The sequence below is a fragment of the Lissotriton vulgaris genome, unplaced genomic scaffold (assembly GCF_964263255.1).
Source record: "Lissotriton vulgaris unplaced genomic scaffold, aLisVul1.2 SCAFFOLD_2706, whole genome shotgun sequence".
Classification (NCBI taxonomy): Eukaryota; Metazoa; Chordata; class Amphibia; order Caudata; family Salamandridae; genus Lissotriton; species Lissotriton vulgaris.
In genome coordinates, this window is record NW_028254054.1 from 69,882 (window position 1) to 93,090 (window position 23,209).

At 51.6% G+C, this 23,209-nt stretch overlaps 1 protein-coding gene across 1 annotated transcript in view; it reads right to left on the reverse strand.

Moving 5' to 3' along the window:
• The window catches only part of LOC147660673 (centriolar satellite-associated tubulin polyglutamylase complex regulator 1-like), a gene marked incomplete at its 3' end in the record, with an annotated part of 139,677 nt that overhangs the window by 59,333 nt on the left and 57,135 nt on the right, over positions 1–23,209 (reverse strand). Inside the window, exon 3 of the mRNA XM_086951546.1 lies at positions 20,310–20,440. Coding sequence (XP_086807672.1) covers positions 20,310–20,440 — 131 coding nt within the window. The remainder of the gene's footprint in view (positions 1–20,309; positions 20,441–23,209) is intronic.

Genomic DNA, 23,209 nt, shown 5'->3' on the forward strand with positions numbered 1-23,209 from the left:
CTAATAACAAGCCTTCCGATGCCGCCTTGAGGTGGGATGGCTTTGCCCCCGCTTGCATTCTAAACTCTGCTCTCAGCCTTACAGATTGTCTGTGTTGACTTTGCTCCAGCCCCCCACCCCCTCCCCCGCCCCTGTTAGCTATGTTGCCGACCTCCTACGTCCTGCCTCCTCTCCCTTTTCTGTGCACGTAGTATTTCGTTTGAATTATTTTTAATAAATGTAACTTTCTTAATGGAAAACACAGGTCTCTCGCCACCCCACCTTCCCCCAGCCTGTTTTATTTATTAATAGATAACAGTTTAAACCAGGAACTGAGTCACTGCTCTAATAAGCACACCGCATAGTCATAAACTGCCAAGATGACATCAGACGGCAACGCCTCCTCCAGCCGAGAACTGAAGTGCTGGGAGTAGAATAATCATCCACTCTGCTGCTCTATCCCAATGTAACCTGCGCACTCTGAAGGGGTGCTCCTAAGGCGTCGGAGAGACACTTGTGCAACCTATGCAGAGCACACTGCTGGATACCCCTATGGCCACAGTCCAGGAGAAAGCAGAGGTTCTAAGTTTTTGCCCCTGGCATTGCTTTCCATGCTTATTCACTGCAGCTAAAGTGCGTGCTAAATTAAAAATAGAGAGTGTTGCTGATCCTCGCTTGTTTTTAATAGGTATCCCTTCTGAGCACAGATTTCAGGGCAGCAATAGTTTGGTATTCCAGCCTACAAACACCAGCAATAGCCTAGTTTCTTTAAATTATCCCTGCACTTGAAAAACATAACTGAAAAATATTGCCATTTACAATGTCAATAGCTTCACTCAGCACCACCACAGCACCACTCAGCACCACCAAGCACCACTCAGCACCACCACAGCGTCACTCAGCATCACCACAGCATCACTCAGCACCACCACAGCACCACTCAGCACCACCACTCAGCACCACCACTGCATCACTCAGCACCACCACAGCAACACTCAGCACCACCACAGCATCACTCAGCACCACCACAGTACCACTCAGCACCACCACAGCAACACTCAGCACCACCACAGCATCACTCAGCACCACCACAGCACCACTCAGCACCACCAAGCACCACTCAGCACCACCCCAGCATCACTCAGCACCACCACAGCATCACTCAGCACCACAACAGCACCACTCAGCACCACCACAGCACCACTCAGCACCACCACAGCACCACTCAGCACCACCACAGCATCACTCAACATCACCACAGCATCACTCAGCACCACCACAGCACCACTCAGCACCACCACAGTACCACTCATCACCACCACAGCATCACTCAGCACCACCACAGCACCACTCAGCACCACCACAGCACCACTCAGCACCACCACAGCATCACTCAGCACCACCACAGCACCTCTCAGCACCACCACAGCATCACTCAGCACCACCACAGCACCACTCAGCACCACCACAGTACCACTCAGCACCACCACAGCATCACTCAGTACCACCACAGCACCACTCAGCACCACCACAGCACCACTCAGCACCACCACAGCATCACTCAGCACCACCACAGCATCACTCAGCACCACCACAGCACCTCTCAGCACCACCACAGCATCACTCAGCACCACCACAGCATCACTCAGCACCACCACTGCATCACTACTCAGCACCACCACAGCATCACTCAGCACCACAACAGCATCACTGAGCACCACCACAGCACCACTCAGCACCACCACAGCATCACTCAGCACCACCACAGCATCACTCAGAGCAACCCCAGCATCACTCAGCACCACCACAGCATCACTCAGCACCACCACAGCATCATTCAGCGCCACCACAGCATCAATCTGTGCAACCATTCAACAACAACTGGTTCAAATATGTTCCCTCAATGTTTCAAGCGTTATTACAAATGTCACAAAAATATGTTAATATTTCACTTCTCTTCTTGGATTTTCGTTACAATAAAATACACTGAACATAATCTTCACAAAAGTTATTTTCAAAAGTTTAAGCTATTGCCATTATAAATTACAATAACTTTTATTTAAGTATTAATTATTTAAAAAAATTAAAAGCCATTGTTATTTGTAATATCAATACATCTAAGTCATGTAAATACAACACATGTTGCATTACAAATGCTTTAGGTGTCATATTTGCGAAAGTTAAAACTATTGGCATTGTAAATGACAAAGCTATTAAGGTAGCTATTTTCAAAACCAACAGATAAATAAAAAGATTGTCATTTACAAGACCAATAGCTCAAACTTTCCTAATGCGAGACCTATTGCATTGCAAATGCTTGTTGCAGTTGGTGACACTGTCTGGGCATTGGTTGTTCGTCATTAGTACGAGTTTAACATCCACACATAGCAATAACAACAGAAAGGAGACCCCTCGAGCTCTGCAGGGGGCTTCCCCTGCGCTGCATACTTAGTAACGTTTGAACCGCTTGAGCGAGAATCACATTTTTTTATGGTTTAAATCTGCAGTTTATGCGGCAGGTGAGAGATTATGTGGGAGATGCGGCAAAGCCGTAATGGTGCGAAAAAAGCAGAAACGCACAGCCGCATCATTCCAGTGGCCCTGGATAAGAGCCGGGGCCGTGTACAGCACACACTGTCCTTGGCGTGTGCCCGGCCATGGCTGCAGCCTGTCACATGCTCTGTACACATCACACAGTGTCCTTGGCGTGTGCCCGGCCATGGCTGCAGCCTGTCACATGCTCTGTTTGTGCACAGCACACACTGTCCTTGGCGTGTGCCCGGCCATGGCTGCGGCCTGTCACATGTTCTGATTGTGCACGTCACACACTGTCCTTGGCGTGTGCCCGGCCATGGCTGCGGCCTGTCACATGCTCTGATTGTGCACATCACACACTGTGTCCTTGGCGTGTGCCCGGCCATGGCTGCGGCCTGTCACATGTTCTGATTGTGCACGTCACACACTGTCCTTGGCGTGTGCCCGGCCATGGCTGCGGCCTGTCACATGCTCTGATTGTGCACATCACACACTGTCCTTGGCGTGTGCCCGGCCATGGCTGCAGCCTGTCACATGCTCTGTGCACATCACACACTGTCCTTGGCGTGTGCCCAGCCATGGCTGCAGCCTCCTGTCACATGCTCTGATTGTGCACATCAGACACAGTGTCCTTGGCGTGTGCCCGGCCATGGCTGCGGCCTGTCACACGCTCTTATTGTGCACATCACACACTGTCCTTGGCGTGTGCCCGGCCATGGCTGCGGCCTGTCACATGTTCTGATTGTGCATATCACACAGTGTCCTTGGCGTGTGCCTGGCCATGACTGCAGCCTGTCACATGCTCTGTGCACATCACATACTGTCCTTGGCGTGTGCCCGGCAATGGGTGCGGCCTGTCACATGCTCTGTGCACAGAGGCCTCTGCTTCATGTATGTTCTACCCACCACGCCCAGCTCATGGCGACAGAAGATCTTAAGCTCAGGAAGCGTGAAGCGCTTGTTAACAGGTGAGAAAAGAGAGCCCAGTGGGCCTCATATTATGAACCTCAAAACGAGAAAGTTGGGGTACCCTCGAAGGATGCGATGCTGTGCGTTGAGTAAAGCAGGGGGCTCTGTCCCCAGAGCCGGTGCAGCCTCCATCCTTGATAGAAACGGTGTGCGAGCGTGAAGTCGCCTCCTCTCCTGGCAATGAGCCAGCCCCAGGCTCGGTGCCAGGCCTCGGTGGCACCGCGTGCTGTGCCTGCGCCGCCGCCTTTGAGCACTTTTAAGAGTGCCTTTCATATGCTAATGCCAGGCAGGGTGCCCTCGGGCGAGAGAGGGGGCCAGGACAGAGAGGGGGTGCGTGCTGCGAGGGAGGGGCTGCAGCACTGAGCAGAGAGGGGGAATGCACCCCCTCGCGCCCTCCGATCTGCTTATTTATCTAAGGACCAGTTTTTTGTAGCGCACAGACTTCGTCCAGGAGTATATAGCGCTTTACCAGAGAACCAGAACTCAAATTAGGTTATCAAAAAACAAGAAAGCATCTGGCCTGAACGCCCCCCCCCCAAACGAGGCCTACAAGCATCTGGCCTGGACGCCCTCCCAAGCCGAGATATACAGCATCTGGCCTGGACGCCCCCTGAACGAGGTCTACAAGCATCTGGCCTGGACGCCCCCCAAACGAAGTCTACAAGCATCTGGCCTGGACGCCCTCCCACACGAGGTCTACAAGCATCTGGCCTGGACGCCCTCCCAAACGAGGTCTACAAGCATCTGGCCTGTACGCCCCCCCAAACGAGGTCTACAAGCATCTGGCCTGGACGCCCTCCCACACGAGGTCTACAAGCATCTGGCCTGGACGCCCTCCCAAACGAGGTCTACAAGCATCTGGTCTGGACGCCCTTCCACACGAGGTCTACAAGCATCTGGCCTGGACGCCCCCCCAAACGAGGTCTACAAGCATCTGGCCTGGACGCCTCCCAAACGAGGTCTACAAGCATCTGGCCTGGACGCCCTCCCACACGAGGTATACAAGCATCTGGCCTGGACGCCCCCCCAAACGAGGCCTACAAGCATCTGGCCTGGACGCCCCCCCAAACGAGGCCTACAAGTATCTGGCCTGGACGCCCTCCCACACGAGGTCTCAAGCATCTGGCCTGGACGCCCTCCCAAACGAGGTCTACAAGCATCTGGCATGGACGCCCTCCCACACGAGGTCTACAAGCATCTGGCCTGGGCGCCCTCCCAAACGAGGTCTACAAGCATCTGGCCTGGACGCCCTCCCAAACGAGGTCTACAAGCATCTGGCCTGGACGCCCTCCCAAACGAGGTCTACAAGCATCTGGCCTGGACGCCGCCCAAACGAGGTCTACAAGCATCTGGCCTGTACGCCCCCCCAAACGAGGTCTCAAGCATCTGGCCTGTATGCCCTCCCAAACGAGGTCTACAAGCATCTGGCCTGGACGCCCTCCCAAACGAGGTCTCAAGCATCTGGCCTGCACGCCCTCCCAAACGAGGCCTACAAGCATCTGGCCTGGACGCCCTCCCAAACGAGGTCTACAAGCATCTGGCCTGGACGCCCTCCCAAACGAGGTCTACAAGCATCTGGCCTGGACGCCCTCCCACACGAGGTCTACAAGCATCTGGCCTGGACACCCTCCCAAACGAGGTCTACAAGCATCTGGCCTGGACGCCCCCCCAAACGAGGTCTACAAGCATCTGGCCTGGACGCCCTCCCAACCGAGGTCTGCAAGCATCTGGCCTGGACGCCCTCCCACACAAGGTCTACAAGCATCTGGCCTGGACGACCTCCCAAACGAGGTCTCAAGCATCTGGCCTGGACGCCCTCCCATATGAGGTCTACAAGCATCTGGCCTGGACGCCCTCCCACACGAGGTCTACAAGCATCTGGCCTGGACGCCCTCCCAAACGAGGTCTACAAGCATCTGGCCTGGACGCCCTCCCAAACGAGGTCTGCAAGCATCTGGCCTGGACGCCCTCCCACACGAGGTCTACAAGCATTTGGCCTGTACGCCCCCCCAAACGAGGTCTACAAGCATCTGGCATGGACGCCCTCCCAAACGAGGTCTACAAGCATCTGGCCTGGACGCCCTCCCAAACGAGGTCTACAAGCATCTGGCCTGGACGCCCCCCCAAACGAGGTCTACAAGCATCTGGCCTGGACGCCCTCCCAAACGAGGTCTACAAACATCTGGCCTGGACGCCCCCCCAAACGAGGTCTACAAGCATCTGGCCTGGACGCCCTCCCAAGCCGAGGTATACAGCATCTGTTTCAGTCAAGCTATAATCCAACAGGGAAAACCCCCAGTTTATGGAGAGAGGCAACTATCGTCTTAATACCCAAAGCCGGGAAGGACCCCTGAGAGCAGACTCCTACCGTCCGATCTCCCTGCTAAATTCCGACTACAAAATCTTTATGGGTATATTGGCAGGGAGATTAGCCAAAGTGGCCCCCCGATTGGTCAACTCTGACCAAAAGGGATTTATTAATGGACGTTCTATACAGGAGCAAACGCAGCTTCTCATAGGTAGTATCTATCTTGCCACAGTAAGAGCAGAACCCTTGGCGGTAAACGCTTTAGATGCCGCCAAGGCGTTCGATAGGGTTTGCTGGTTTTATCTTCGGGAGGTACTAGAAGCAATGGGCTTTGGGCCTGTGTTTATTCACACACTAAGACAATGTTACCAGGGAGCCTCAGCAAAAATCCTGATTAACGGCTCACTCACTCCTAGCTTTGAGATACAGAGGGGAACCAGGCAAGGGTACCCCCTATCTCCCTTGTTGTTCGACTTATACATAGAGTCGTTGGCCCAGGCTATAAGGTTGGATGATCAAATTCTTCCATTTAAATCTCAGCGGTATTCGTCAAAAATAGCATTATTCGCAGATGATATTATTCTTTATACTAGCGACCCAGTAATAACCATTCCGAGGGTTGAGAACCTCTTGGGGGAGTTTGGCTTAATTTCTGGTTATCTGGCCAACTCCCCCAAGACGGAGGTAATGTGCTGGAATATCGAGCAGTGGAAGGGACAGGCCAGTACGGAATTTAAAGATCTAGGCATCACCATAGTTAGAGAATTGGACAAGATTGATCCTTTGAACTTGGAAAAAGTTACTAAAGAGTTAGACCTTCTGTTTGCTAGATGGAAGAATCTCCCCGTAACCATATTTGGGTAAGGTAAACATGGTCAAGATGACTATCCTCCCCAAGCTGACCTATATTTTTAATGCCGTCCTCCTGACATTCCCCCAGCAGGGTATTAAGAAAACACAGAGCAAGACCGGGAGTTTTGTATGGGGAGGCCAAGGAGTGAGACTGTCATGGAAGAAACTAAGGTGGCGGTTGGTTAAGGGTGGGCCAGCTCTTGCGGATATCAGCTGGTATTTGGTGGCATTCCAATTTAAATCCACACGGATGCTTCTGGCAAATCCAGCGGGTTCAGCGTGGGGAGCATTGCTTAGAGAGCTGATCAAGAACGAGGGGGCGAGAGCACAGAAGGGTTTCTTTATAAATTTGGGTCATTGAAATTTTTCAAAAAAGTACGTTTGAAGGTCCTAAAAAATGCACTAGAAACCTGGCTCAAAGTAAGGAACTGGTGTGGGATAGGCTACTATTCGGACCACGCCCCCGTCTGGGACTCCCCGGGGACCCCTCTCTGTCTTAAAGATGGGCTGGCTGCACCTATTAGGAGAGCTGGAGTCTCCCTTTGGTAAGACCTGGGGGATATGAATGGTATCCACCCGTGGGAGGCGTTAAGAGCTAGGAGAGGCCCTGGTATATCCAGGTTTAAGTTTTTGCTATTAAAATCCTGGTTCGAGGCGGAGAGCGGATGGTAAGGGGTGACTGGGACACAGAGCTTCTCTCCTTATCACCACAATTGTTGAAGAAAGAAGTTTCACTTTGGTACAGAAAACTGATATAAGCAGATGATCAGAATATTCCAACGCAGGCTTCTGTATGGAACCACCCTCCTTTTGAGTCCACCATAGGGGGTCTTTTAGAACCTTCTTTAAAGCTTCTTTATAAATTCACAAAATCAGCTACTTTAAAGAAGAAGCATTTCTTTGTCACCAATAAAATATACTATACACCAGCTAAAATTGCAAAATTTGCCCCCCCAGCCCCCGAGCCGAAATGTTACAGATGTTGTGAAGTAGTGTGGCTCACTGGTTAGAGGCGGCAGACCCGAGAGCAGAGGACGGCCCGGGACCAGGGTTCGATTCCCGGCGCGGCAGGTTTCTGGACCAGGGTCAGCGGACTCGATAATTCTCTCGCCTCGGTGCCCACTCTGATCAGCGATCACACTCGGCAACTCTGGGCATTAGCTTGCCTCATCTTCACTAACGGCCCCACCAGACCGCCGGGGATGCCTGGTCTCAACCTGGAGATACCCATTAAGGGACCATCTCTCAGGGAAGCCAGGAAGGGTTTCGCAGCGGTCGAAGCGCCTTGGGACCCTCCGGGTAAGTAGTGCGCTATATAAATGCCTATACATTTACATTTACATTTACATTACATTATGTTTGGCGCCCAAAGCCGACGACATCCGTGTCTTTTTTTAATGTCCGGCGCTGGGACTATTTTGGAAAGGGATTGGGGGTTTTCTTTGCAGGATTTTTTACTTGAATATAGTGGTAATGGCCCCTGCAGCATCCCACCAATCTCTGGAAACCCCTTACTAATCTGGGACAAGATCTAAGGTTGCTTTGGTAATCGGCAGCGCAGGTGCCCGGTCCAATGAGTGCACCTTAACCCCAGTGTCAGGAGGTGGTCGGGAGACCGAAGCAATTGCAGTTGGACGGGGGGAGCCCAGAGACACAACAACGGCTGTGACACCCTGCTATATGCTTATAGGTGAGATGAGGACAAAAATGAGAGAGACCCAGGCTGAGCTCCAATAACAACTACAGTAAAACAACCAATCAGCGACTGGGAATCAAAAGCGGCCTTCGGTTCATAGCGCAGAAACGAACTTTACCAAAGAACCCTCATAAGTGTTAGCTGTGGCCGAGCCTTGCCTCTGGGGGTCCTGGTGGGAGCCAAGGGTCAGCCCAGGGGGTCCCTCCTCCCAGGGGGTGGGGTGAAGTCCAGGGGAGGGAGGGGTCCAGCCACTGGCGGAGGGGCAGGATAGATTTCAAATGCTGTGACAACCTCCATATCCGGGTCCTCACAGAACACTGCTCAGCGCTTCGAAGCGCGTCCAGCCCTTCTCCGCCCACCATATTCCATCCCGGCCGGTCCCGTGAGTCCAGGCAAGGTGGGGGTGGGGCTGTACCTTACAGGGATGTCCTAGCTGCAAGTTTCATCGGCTTGCATGTGTCCACTCCTTCCGACGACTCTCGCTTGAACGCTGTGCTCCTAAGGAGGAACGTTATGAGCGCCCTCGTTTGTGGAGGGCTGCTCGGGGTTTCATCCTCCCCTTCCTGAGTGATTTCAATCTCCGCTGGGGTGAAGATAACACGCGGTTCATGGGCCCTCTTCTTTTCTCCATGATCCAGCCCTGTTAGAAACCTACTCACTGCGCCAGTTCTATCCTGAACCCCCTCATTTCGAAGGGCCCCTTTCTGACGTTCAGGGGTCTGCTCCGAGCACCGACATCTTTCTCTCACACCGTCCTTTGTCCACCAGAAAAGGCCAGGCCAGTGTTCGAGAGAAAACGCCTGCTTCTGTGAACCCCAAAGATTGACGCCCAAAGCCCGGGGGAGGAGAGGGAGGGGGGGTTCCGGCCCCGGCTCCCAGTGGGACATTAATGTTTCAGCAGTGGTGGCAATGAATGGATGGGGAGCCCGGGTGGGCTTCCAGCCGCGGCTCCCAGTGGGCATTAGTGCCTCAGCAGTGGGTGGCAATGAATGGATGGGGAGCCGGGAGGATGACCGTGCTGCGCCGAAAGCAACAGGAGACGTTCTAAGCCATCTCTTCCTGGTACTCGAAGGAACTCTATGGTTAACACTCATGTCTCCTTGGGGCTCCTTTGGTGAGAGCGGGGGTTGAATGTGGACAGCGGGGAGGCTCTGTGTCTTGTCTTCTCCTGTCAGATTCCTTCTGACAGTGGTGGGTTTTTGGATACCGAGGCAGTTGCCTCATTACTCCATATTCATTTAGAATTTTTTAGTCGCTGTTTAGGTTGCCTTATTGATGTGTGACCCTTTGTCACAGTTGAGGTTGTATCACATGGTCAGCTCAGTGATGGGCCGCGGGTAGCAGTCAGTTGGGTTTGCAAAATTGTCAGCATGCAGCGGGGAGGCCAGCTTGGGGACAGAGTTTATGGACAGGAGAGGCAGGGAGAGGAGGAGCTCAGGAGAGGAGGGTGGGCGGGGCTTTGGAGGAGGCTTGGACTGAGTTATCACAGAAGTGAGTTCAGGGGTCTAGTTAGCAGTAAGGTCTGTGAGGAGTTACATCTTAGAGCAGACACTTAGGTGTTCAGAGAGACACCATTGTGTGGAGGGCCGTGGAGAGAATAGGGTGTGAGAGAAGGGAGGGAGGGTGGAGCTGTCGTATCTAAACCTAGGTGGAGGGGATCAAAATGAGTGACCTCGTCAGGATGAGTTGAGACTGGGTGGAGTGGAAAAGGAAGACACGAAGTGGATGAGTTGAGATTGGATGGAGTGGAGAAGGAAAGGAGGTGGATGAGTTGAGACTGGGTGGAGTGGAAAAGGAAGACCCGAGGTGGATGAGTTGAGATTGGATGGAGTGGAGAAGGAAAGGAGGTGGATGAGTTGAGATTGGGTGGAGTTAAAAAGGAAGACCGAGGTGGATGATTTGAGATTGGTTAGAGTGGAAAAGGAAGACAGGAGGTGGATGAGTTGAGATTGGGTGGAGTGGGAAAGGAGGATGGGAGGTGGATGAGTTGAGAATGGGTGGAGTGGAGAAGGAGGATGGGAGGTGGATGAGTTGAGATTGGATGGAGTGGAGAAGTAGGATGGGAGGTGGGTGAGTTGAGATTGGGTGGAGTGGAGAAGGAGGATGGGAGGTGGGTGAGTTGAGATTGGGTGGAGTGGAGAAGTAGGATGGGAGGTGGCTGCATTGAGAGTGGGTGGAGTGGAGACGTAGGTTGGGTTGTTGCTGCATTGATATTAGGAAGGACGTGAACAGATTGGAGGAAGATGTGAGTGTGTGTTTGCAAGAGAGATCTTGGGTGGGTGGTTGATGGATAGAGATTGTGGATGAGTTGAGCCTGCGAGGAATGAGGAAGGAGGATGGGAGGTGGATGGGTTGAGATTGGGTGGAGTGGGAAAGGAGGATGGGAGGTGGGTGAGTTGAGATTGGATGGAGTGGAGAAGTAGGATGGGAGGTGGGTGAGTTGAGATTGGGTGGAGTGGAGAAGGAGGATGGGAGGTGGGTGAGTTGAGATTGGGTGGAGTGGAGAAGGAGGATGGGAGGTGGGTGAGTTGAGATTGGGTGGAGTGGAGAAGGAAGATGGGAGGTGGTTGAGTTGAGATTGGGTGGCGTGGAGAAGTAGGATGGGAGGTGGGTGAGTTGAGATTGGGTGGAGTGGAGAAGGAGGATGGGAGGTGGATGAGTTGACATTGGGTGGAGTGGAGAAGGAGGATGGGAGGTGGGTGAGTTGAGATTGGGTGGAGTGGGGAAGGAGGTTAGGTGGTTGCTGCATTGATATTAGAAAGGAAGTGAACAGATTTGTGTCAGATGCGAGCGGGGTTTACAAGAGGTGTTGGTTGGTGGTTGATGGATATAAAATGTGGACGAGTTGAGCCTGCGAGGAGTGAGGAAGGAGGATGGGAGGTGGATGAGTAGAGACCGAGTGGAGTGGAGAAGAAGGATGGGAGGTGGATGAGTTGAGAATGGGTGGAGTGGAGAAGGAGGATGGGAGGTGGATGAGTTGAGATTGGATGGAGTGGAGAAGTAGGATGGGAGGTGGGTGAGTTGAGATTGGGTGGAGTGGAGAAGGAGGATGGGAGGTGGGTGAGTTGAGATTGGGTGGAGTGGAGAAGTAGGATGGGAGGTGGGTGAGTTGAGATTGGGTGGAGTGGAGAAGGAGGATGGGAGGTGGGTGAGTTGAGATTGGGTGGAGTGGGGAAGGAGGATGGGAGGTGGGTGAGTTGAGATTGGGTGGAGTGGAGAAGGAGGATGGGAGGTGGGTGAGTTGAGATTGGGTGGAGTGGAGAAGGAGGATGGGAGGTGGGTGAGTTGAGATTGGGTGGAGTGGAGAAGGAGGATGGGAGGTGGGTGAGTTGAGATTGGGTGGAGTGGAGAAGGAGGATGGGAGGTGGGTGAGTTGAGATTGGGTGGAGTGGAGAAGGAGGATGGGAGGTGGGTGAGTTGAGATTGGGTGGAGTGGAGAAGGAGGATGGGAGGTGGGTGAGTTGAGATTGGGTGGAGTGGAGAAGGAGGATGGGGGATGGATGAGTTGAGATTGGGTGGAGTGGGGAAGGAGGATGGGAGGTGGATGAGTTGAGATTGGGTGGAGTGGGGAAGGAGGATGGGAGGTGGGTGAGTTGAGATTGGGTGGAGTGGAGAAGGAGGATGGGGGATGGATGAGTTGAGATTGGGTGGAGTGGAGAAGGAGGATGGGAGGTGGGTGAGTTGAGATTGGGTGGAGTGGAGAAGGAGGATGGGGGATGGATGAGTTGAGATTGGGTGGAGTGGGGAAGGAGGATGGGAGGTGGGTGAGTTGAGATTGGGTGGTGTGGAGAAGTAGGATGGGAGGTGGGTGAGTTGAGATTGGATGGAGTGGAGAAGGAGGATGGGGGATGGATGAGTTGAGATTGGGTGGAGTGGGGAAGGAGGATGGGAGGTGGATGAGTGTAGACTGGGTGGAGTGGGGAAGGAGGATGGGAGGTGGGTGAGTTGAGATTGGGTGGAGTGGAGAAGGAGGATGGGAGGTGGGTGAGTTGAGATTGGGTGGAGTGGGGAAGGAGGATGGGAGGTGGATGAGTGTAGACTGGGTGGAGTGGGGAAGGAGGATGGGAGGTGGGTGAGTTGAGATTGGGTGGAGTGGAGAAGGAGGATGGGAGGTGGGTGAGTTGAGATTGGGTGGAGTGGGGAAGGTGGATGGGAGGTGGGTGAGTTGAGATTGGGCAGATTGGAGAAGGACAAGAGGTGGATGGGTTGAGATTGGATGGAGTGGAGAAGGAGGATGGGAGGTGGGTGAGTTGAGATTGGGTGGAGTGGAGAAGGAGGATGGGAGGTGGGTGAGTTGAGATTGGGTGGAGTGGGGAAGGAGGATGGGAGGTGGGTGAGTTGAGATTGGGTGGAGTGGGGAAGGAGGATGGGAGGTGGGTGAGTTGAGATTGGGTGGAGTGGAGAAGGAGGATGGGAGGTGGGTGAGTTGAGATTGGGTGGAGTGGGGAAGGAGGATGGGAGGTGGGTGAGTTGAGATTGGGTGGAGTGGGGAAGGAGGATGGGAGGTGGGTGAGTTGAGATTGGGTGGAGTGGGGAAGGTGGATGGGAGGTGGATGAGTAGAGACTGGGTGGAGTGCAGAAGCAGGTTAGGTGGTTGCTGCATTGATATTAGAAAGGAAGTGAACAGATTTGTGTCAGATGCGAGCGGGGTTTACAAGAGGTGTTGGTTGGTGGTTGATGGATATAAAATGTGGACGAGATGAGCTTGCGAGGAGTGAGGAAGGAGGATGGGAGGTGCATGAGTTGAGAATGGGTGGAGTGGAGAAGGACAAAAGGTGGATGATTTGAGAATGGGTGGAGTGGAGAAGGACAAAAGGTGGATGATTTGAGACTCGGTGGAGTGGAGAAGGAGGATGGGAGGTGGATGATTTGAGAATGGGTGGAGTGGAGAAGGACAAAAGGTGGATGATTTGAGACTGGGTGGAGCGGGGAAGGAGGAATGGAGGTGGCTGCATTGAGATTGGGTGGAGTGGAGAAGGAGGATGGGAGGTGGGTGAGTTGAGATTGGGTGGAGTGGAGAAGGAGGATGGGAGGTGGGTGAGTTGAGATTGGGTGGAGTGGAGAAGGAGGATGGGAGGTGGTTGAGTTGAGATTGGGTGGAGTGGAGAAGGAGGATGGGAGGTGGATGAGTTGAGATTGGGTGGAGTGGAGAAGGAAGATGGGAGGTGGTTGAGTTGAGATTGGGTGGAGTGGAGAAGGAGGATGGGAGGTGGATGAGTTGAGATTGGGTGGAGTGGAAAAGGAAGATGGGAGGTGGTTGAGTTGAGATTGGGTGGAGTGGAGAAGGAGGATGGGAGGTGGATGAGTTGACATTGGGTGGAGTGGAGAAGGAGGATGGGAGGTGGGTGAGTTGAGATTGGGTGGAGTGGGGAAGGAGGTTAGGTGGTTGCTGCATTGATATTAGAAAGGAAGTGAACAGATTTGTGTCAGATGCGAGCGGGGTTTACAAGAGGTGTTGGTTGGTGGTTGATGGATATAAAATGTGGACGAGTTGAGCCTGCGAGGAGTGAGGAAGGAGGATGGGAGGTGGATGAGTAGAGACCGAGTGGAGTGGAGAAGAAGGATGGGAGGTGGATGAGTTGAGAATGGGTGGAGTGGAGAAGGACAAAAGGTGGATGATTTGAGACTGGGTGGAGCGGGGAAGGAGGAATGGAGGTGGCTGCATTGAGATTGGGTGGAGTGGAGATGCAGGTTGGGTGGTTGCTGCATTGATATTAGGAAGGACGAGAACAGACAGGAGTAAGATGTGAGCGGGGTTTATAAGAGATGTTAGGTGGGTGGGTGATGTATAGAGAGTTTGAAACTTGGGAGGTTGGCTGGGCAGCAAAGCCTTGGCAAACAAGGACTAGGGCCAGTGAGGGGGGGGGTGTAGAGGGACAGGGGTCCGATGCTGACTGCTGAGGTGTAGAAGGAAAGTAGGATCGTGAAACAGTTGTAGGGTGGCTGTTCCTCGGCTGCTAGTGGGGAGCTAAGCAGAGAAGATGTTGGGGACTCGAGTGGAAATATTGGAGTGTGACCCGTAAGCAGGTTGAGTCGGGGCTGCGACAGTCACTGGATTCGTGTAAGGATACTCAGGTAGGTGAGCGGGGGTAGGAGGAAGAGGGCATACTGAAGGTGGTTGATAACCACTTGGAGTCAGGTCAGCACTGGGTAGGGTGGGGGCCGGTAGCCCGAGGTTGGCAGCAGGGAGTCAGTATCCAGGTTGACACTCGAGGAGGTGATCTACCAGGGCCAGATCTAAATCGATTTATTGGAAGATGATCCTTCAGCTTTTGAATATGTAAATAGATTGTGACGAGGATGAAACTGTATGCTCTCACCCATAGGGGAGGTCAGTAGCAGAGGGAATATCTGGGGTTAGTGTAGGTAGTTACACCCATGACCTATGCTGTGAGTTAAAAATAGAAGAGGAAATTCGAGTGATCCTTTCCAAGCACGCGGACAGTCGTCAGAACTAGGGTGACCAACTGGCATGGGTGCAAATTCAGGAAGGTGAGTGTAAAAATTCAGGACAAAGGGTCAATATTCAGGACAAAACTTTGTGACAAATGTAAGTTTTACAGACCTATCAAAGGAGGTTGTGTGATATTATGTAAGTAAGTAAATAGACAACCACTTAAGTGCAAGTCAAAATAAGTTTGTATTAGGTTGAGACAATTGTGCACTTCACAGTTTTTCAGTATGCGCGCAGCTTTAAGCAACTGTGCAGGTCTTTTTGTAGTATTTCACATGCTAATAATATATTATATGGTTACTGATGAATTGCTGAATGGACACGGACATTCAACAATTCATAAGTATTTTGCTACGCAGTTGTATTGGGGTTCCGGTCCCAGGATGCTTGCTTCGGTTAGGGAAGACATGGCTTGGCAGTTCGGGCTGGACTGTTCCCATGAGGCACAGGTCAGACTGATTTGCATATGGCCATGTCTGAACTGGGGTGACAGAGTGGGCTAAAGAATGAGGATGGATTAAACCCAGATCAGTGGACTGGGGGTGAGTGCTTGCAATGTTCAACACTCCGTCCATCATCCCCTTTGGTTTTGCTTTCTTCGCCCTAAGTTGGCAGAGTATGCCCTGACGTGGGTCCCTTGCTCGCGTTGCCACTGGATTCAAGCTAGCCTGGCTGATGACGGCTGATTAGCCAGAACCCAGTCCTAGGATGCTGGTTTCCAGTCCAGGGAAGACATGGCTTGGCAGTTTGGGATGGACTGTTCCCATGAGGCACAGGGTCATACTGATTTGCATATGGCCATGTCTGAACTGGGGTGGTAGAGTGAGCTAAAGAAAGATGATGGATTAAACCTAGATCAGTTGACTGGGGCTGAGTGCTTGCAATGTTAATCTCTCCGTCCATCATCCCCTTTGGTTTCGTATTGGGGTCCAGACACGGAATCTCCATGACTCAAAAAAACAAGCAAGCGTGCTCCTCGCACGGCAGCAGGGAGAGAAGAGGGGGCCTACGCCGGTTTCCCTTGCGGGAGCAAGCAGGAACCATCTAAATGATCTAGTGGTCCCCCGCACCAAAACAGTCTCTTGGGGGGAACGAAGGTTCTTGGTTTCGGCCCCAAAACTATGGAATACCTTACCCCAGTCAATAAAAACTAGCCATTCACTTTGGTCATTCCGCAAGCAGTTAAAGACCTGGCTGTTCAACCAGTAACTTCAGAGCTTCCCCTCCCAGCTGGTGAACCTATTGGCAGAGATCTCAGCGCCGAGACGCCCAGGGGCATTTGTTCGCGCTCAATAATTGTCATTAATAAATGAATAATAAATAAATAAATCTGTCAAAGCTCGTTCCCACAAGGGAATCACCAAACGTGCAAGCGTTGCCATTGAAGGCAATGCAACGTGTGCACGTTTTTGGCTGAAAAAGCGCATCGAATGCTCAAGATCTCCTTCCTATGCAGCGCATGCGTGCTGCGTAGGTGAGACCTAAACATGAACCGATCTTGTGCAATGTGGTGCACATGTTAAGCACTTTAATGTCCTTAGGTTGTACGCACGCTATATAAAACCATCACAAATAAAAAAATAGTATGTTATGTGCGCAGCTTTTTGTCAAACTTTTTCACACTTCTTTCAATTTTCTGTTGATGCTTTTATTTGTATTTCTTTTTATGCCTTTGCAATATAGTACTCAGGAACATGAGTTTTACAACGGGGATACTAAAACAAGTATTAAAATGGCCTTCCAGCGCTTTGAAGTATAGTGAAGACGAAATTTCATTATCTGAAAAACACAAATGAAACAACAGATCTGTATGCTTTACTCCCTCGAATGGAAACGTGATATATTAATTTTAAATAGCGGGTGTTCAACTTGTGCCTCTCGCGCACCTGATTACAAAGCTGACATTGTCCCATGCTCTTGGAAAAGTAGTCTGGATGTCGCTGGAGCAATGCTGGTAGCACCAGCCAGGCTGGAGTGGTTTGTGTGTTCCTATGTGCATCCCCTCCTGGTCCTTTTATTACCTAGTGCCCTTTGCATTTAGAATGAGAGTGGGAGTGAGGGGCTGCTGTTATGCTAAGAGAAGGAATGCAAGGCGGCCCCAGCAGGGAGCTGAGTCCTCTCACAAGGGAACAGCTCTGCTCCCTGCCAGTCCCAAAATTAAGGACAAAAGGCGTCCGTAAAAGGGATCCTCACGGACAACGAACGTGAGGTCCAATTTACGGACGGTCTGTGAAATTTACGGACGGTTGGTCACCCTAGTCAAAACCAGGGTTAATGGGGCGTGGCTAGGGTGAGTAGGAAGATGGCCGCTTAACCCAGCATCTCTGTCCATGTATCAACCATGTGTCAGAAGTCTGCAGCAAACACACAACCAAACAGGCAACTAAAACAGTTTTGAGCGTCGGACAACCAGAGCTCCTGTTATTTATAATCATTTCTTGAGGAACCGCCCAATAAGGGATCTCTTCATAGGAAAGCGTAACCATGTTAAAAGTGGCAGCCCGCGGACCCTGCTTAGCACAACCCACTGGTAAAGGAAGCAACAGGCATCTACAATGCGGAGCATGGAAGCTTCTCACCCAATGGTCAGCACATCTCACCCTCATCTCCTGAGCTTTGCTGTTGCTTGTGTGTGTGACCAGCCTGGCAACCACAAAAGGTCTGATTGTGCGTTGACTGCCAATCGCAAGATGGCGCCCAACAACCATCACATGGCCGGCAGCAAGCTGCCCTATGACGATCCCTCCCCAAAACAAAGCTAATCTGACCAACTTCAGCTTCCTGACTGCGAAGCTCAGACATTCACACTTTCCCTCAGCCCTGAATGTAGACTTTCTGGGGCGCTGATCTATTGCCCCCTGGATACCCTGGGAAGGGGTGAACTTCTCTACCTGACTCATTGGCCCCTCACATTTTGTGTGCTGCTAATTTTACTATACTTAGGGACTTTAATCTCCATCTTGAGGACTTGGATTGTAACCGTAATATGTCCTTTATCGAGGATTTGGGTGTTCCTAATTTGACACTCTTAAGTTCATCGCCTACTCATGTTGCAGGGCATCTTTTGGACCCTATTGTTTCTAGCTTCAAGGATTGGTCGATAGGCCCCCGCTTCAGCTCTGGTGGTCAGACCACTTTGTGGCGCCGTTTAAGACCAGGGTTCCTTCTCATTGTCCCACAGCGCTGCTATACCCGCCAGTGGGACTTCGATGGCACCATATTGTGTGTTTGTCGATCCTACCCATTGTGAAGTCTTGTCATCTTCTCTACCCAATAACGGGGTTCGAATGTGTGAGGGGGTGTGTTCCAACCCCCACACCTTCAGGGGAACTACATCCGGGTTAGCTTTAGCGGATGCGCTCTCTGGCCCCCCAATTGTTAGGGGGTGAAAGTCAGAAGCGGTCCACCACAACAAGAAAAACCAAGCTTGCGACCCCCCTTCTCCTGTGCACACAGGGCGTCTCGGGTGCGCAGGTTCCACTGCCCCTGCGAGCTTGAGCCCGAGCCCAGTCCCAGAGTCATTTCCCACACACTCACGCGGCACCCACCACCACACTAACTTCACAAAATGCAGGGGAATAAGCGCATGTCTCAGACATGCACAGTTCATGCCTGACTACTACAGAGGAGAAGTGGAGAACTAGAGGGCTAACCTTTAAGGAGCCATTTCAGGTAGGTGAACTCCGCCACACGGCGTAGGCAGAGTTATTGCCAAACTCCGCGCTCCGTGCTCCATCATCAGGAGCTCAGAATGCCGCTTATCACAAGACAGGCTGAAACGGGGAATGCGAACATTACTCCAAGATCAATGGGTTTCTCCTACACGATCGCTCTGCACAAGACGCATAGGGTTGAAGCAGAAGATGCCATCAAGGCCAACCGCTGAATGGAATAAGATCTTCCTTGTGAAGTTAACACATTTCACCCTATGCATGAAAAGCACAGGGATTTACAACTGTCCTGAGCAGGCTTTCCTGAAAGTTCTCATCGCCTCCAGTCTGCACTTGTACCAAAGTCGCAGAACCTAGACATCCCAGAAGACTACACAAGTCTTCAGCAAGTCACTCACCAGATAATCTGGCACTGAGAAGTCACACAATACCCTAGCGTGGCCGTCAACAACCTGAGATCCGGGGCGTGAGTCGATCTTTGAGAACGTCCACTCACTTTGGATTCACTAATGTCGTCTGCACTCTGCCTGGAGCACTGAGGGGCTGATTTAGATCTTGGCGGACGGGTCACTCCATCAGACCAGCCACGGATATCCTGTCTGCCGAACAATAAATGGATGGATATGTGATAGTGATCGATATGATCGTAAGGTGCTCATAGCATATGACGTGCCACAGGCTGTTCCCGTACGGGATGGATTGTTATAGTGATTGTCTGAAGGGGCATCGCACGAGGAGGTCTGTGGTCTGAAGGGACATCACATGGGGTCTGTGCTGGAAGTGTGTGGTCTGAAGGAGCATCACACAGGGGTCTGTGCTGGAGGTCTGTGGTTTGAAGGGGCATCACACGAGGGGGTCTGTGCGGGCGTCACATAAGACCGGTGGTCAGAGAAAGTGCTGCAGTGAGTGCATTAACAGGCGATCAGGCAGGGGTTTGGACAGGGCTGCACAGGGGGTGGAGAGTGCTGCACAGGGGGTGGAGAGTGCTGCACAGGGGGTGGAGAGTGCTGCAGATGAGTGTGCAGAGTGCTGCATGCAGGGGTGTTAAGAGAGCTGCTGAGGGGTGTGGAGAGAGATGCAGACATGGTGTGGGGAGTCTGCTGCAGGCAGAGTGTGCAGAGAGATGTAGGCATGGTGTGGGGAGTCTGCTGCAGGCAGAGTGTGCAGAGAGATGTAGGCATGGTGAGGAGAGAGTGCTTCAGACAGGGCCTGGAGAGAGATGTAGGCATGATGTGGGGAGTACTCCAGCAGGAAGTGCTGTGGAAACTCAAGTGTTGCCGGACGGACCCTGCAAAGTGGTACAGCTGCCTCAGACATGATGGAGAGAAGTGTAACATCAGGCCAAAGGTGGGGGCTTTCCAAACCTAAAGACAAACGCACATCCAGGGAAAACCCTGATCCCAATTGATCCCACAGATAGTTGCACCACAAACAGGTCAGAGGAAATTGGCCCCAATAAAACCTTTGGCCACAGGCTTGCATTCCCCAAAATACAACAAAGCTAGATACGACATGTAGATAGAAACACTCAACCAATCAGGAAACGACAGACAAAGCACACATAGTGATCACGCACTTCATATACCGGACATCTGGACACATACACACTGATGCACAATAGCTATCCCGAGGTCGAGAGCCATCTGTGTTCTTATCAGACTCCAGACCTCCGTGCTGTGTCCCTGATCAGATCTGGGGGACCCCATCCTCAGTGGTTATTCAGTAGCAGCACCTCCTGAACTGATCTCTCAGGCTCCAGACCTCAGGGGCTGTGTCCCCGGTACAGATCTGTGGGTCGCCAGACCTCACCACTTGGCGTATAGACAGTGAACGTGAGCCGCTTACCTCCATTCTTGCCGACGGGACGGAAGCACTGCCAGAAGGCACGCACGAAGGACGAGCGGTTGTGCGGCGTGGCATGTACAAATCCATACTCTCGAAACAGGATGTGAGTGCCCAGCCGCACACTCCGAAAGCTGCAGAGACAAAAGGGAAAGATGGAGTCAGAAACAGCACCCAGCAGGAGCTCCCACTGTAGCAACTAAAGTTATAAAGGGAAAAAAATCAGGGAGACTGTGTTTTCCTCGTTGACTTTTATTGAAGCAGAAACAATATCAGGAGTAATTTTTTGATTAAAAAATCAGGAGGCTGCTGCCTGAATCGAGTTTGTTGGCGTTTATGGTGAAGAGGAGGCTATGAAACTAGTCTTCCAGCTGTGAGTGTAGAAGTGAGCAACTTGAGACCTGGAAACCCTGTCTTGGTCATGGTGTGTGAGTAGAAAGGGTATGTGTGCCTGGATGGCTGTGGGATGACTCTCTCAGTAGTGTCTGTGCATAGTGTGGCTTATTTGCAAGCCCTGTGTGCCGCCGGAATGCCACTTTTTCTGATGTTCTGAAGAACTGGGATGTCAAATACCCAGCGGCGCCAGGGACACGCCCAAAGTCCTCTGGGTTCCCTTGCCTTGGTATACAGAGACACGGAATACTTCTAGGTGGCGTCAGAGATCAAATTTATTAGCTGCAGCTAGTAGCAGAAATCCCAGCAATACAACACGGTGTACAACTCAAGAAACTGCTGAATTTTACTAAGGCGAGACATCCCTATTTATACATAAAAAGGTACATTTAAAATGCACGCCCCTGCACCAAAATTCAACCAATAGAAAATACATGACATCACACAGCATCATACAGTAAAGCTCATTTTACAGTGTCCCAACCCACAAGTTAATATTTAGGCATATCTAAATAATAATCTGGAAGACCCGGACAAACCCTTAATTGAAAGCGTAACCCATGAAATGAAGAAACAGTAAAGAAAAGTAGTTTCAGATAATGTGCAAGATAACAGAAACGTAAAGAAACTTAAAAGTTAACAAATGTCTTGAATGGTGATTGGGAAAGTGGATAACGATCTTGCAGGGAAATTGGCTCGGCAGGGTCACTTCCAAGTGAAAGGCCAGCTTCTGAAATTAACTCCAGCACACGAAGAAAACCTTAGGTAATGTATACATGACCCACAAAAGGTCAGACTGCTTTGCTCGCAGAGTAACTTCTGAGGCCTACGTAAAAGGCAACACCAGATGGCAGTCACGACGCATGGCAAAAACCCATGTTTAGAAAAGAAAGTCGTAAGGAAAGAAACAATTTAGATATTGTTTAGGATAAGATATGTGCAAGGAAACTAAAGGTTAACGAGGTCCTGAACAGTGATTGAAAAACTCAGACAACGATCAGCTAGTGAAACTGGTTATGCAAAAGGTCAGTTTCAGGTGAAAAGGGTCACTCTCTCTGCAGTTCATTCAGAGTCAGAAAAACCCAAGTTAATATATGCACGAACTCAGAAGGCCAGGCCACTTGTTCGTTGGACCTACTTCACAGTCCTACGTGAGGGCAAGACTAAAATGGAGTCAGGTTTGAGAATTACAGAACCTCAGTTCTGGCAGCGCAGAGTACAAAGCCCTATCTATCCACCCTGCCTGGCTTTGCAGGGCATCGTAGATATGGTGTAAGGCAACGCAGCGCAAGTGGATGCTTCGCATCACACTCCGCAGTGGAGGCGTGCAGTGGATGTTGTGGGGGGTTCCCACTCAACACCAATGGATTTTGACACATTCCTAGATTTACAACATAGCATGAATCTGGGAATGCGTCACAACCTTGCGCCTCCCCATATACGAGGGACTCACAAGGGTACCTCAGTAACCAAACTGGAGTGTACCTAAAGTACAGGCAATCAGTTTAGAGAGGAAGCAGCTAAGCTGGGGTCCTGGATAGCAGGGCCCCAGCCAGACTAAAGTCGAAAAACATTGAAACACCAGCAAAAAGTGGGGGTAACCATAGTAAGCAGATCCTACTCTCCTACAGTGCCCACACTGCAAACCTTCGACTCCAGTATGCCTGTTCAGTGGCTGAAACTGCAACCCTTCGACTCCAGTGGGCATATGTATGTGCCAACACTGCAACCCTTTGACTCCAGTGCGTATGTACTGGTGCGGACACTGCAAGTCTCTGACTCCAGTGTGCGTGTACAGGTTCTGACTCTGCAAGCCTTCGACTCCAGTGTGCAAGTACGAGTGCCAACACTGCAAGCCTTCGACTTCAGGATGTGTGTACAGGTGCTGACACAACAACCCTTCAACTCCAGTGTGCATGTACTGGTGCAGGCACTGCAACCCTTCGACTCCAGTGCGCATATACAGGTGCTGACAATGGAACCCATCCATTTCAGTGCAAAGTGCAAGTGCTGACACTGCAACCATTCAGCATCAGTGCACATGTACAGGTGCTGACAGCGCAACCCTTTGACTCCAGTGCACATGTACATGTCCGACACTGCAACCCTATGAGTCTAGCGCACATGCGAAGATGCAGGCACTGCAAGCCTTCACCTTCAGTGCGCATGTACAGGTGCTGACACTATAACCCTGCAACTCCTGTGTGCATGTACAGGTGCTGATACTGCAAACCTTCGACTCCAGTGTGCATGTACATGTGTCGACACTTCAACCCTTCGACTACAGTGTGCATGTACAGGTGCCAACATTGGAACACTTCGACTTCAGTGTGCATATAGAGGTGCCAACACTGCAACCCTTCAACTCCAGTGTGTATGTACTGTTGTCGACCCTGCAACCCTTCGACTCCAGGGCGCATGTACATGTGCTGACACCAGAACCCTACAACTCCAGTGTGCATGTACAGGTGCTGACACTGCAATCCTTCAACTCCAGTGCGCATGTACAT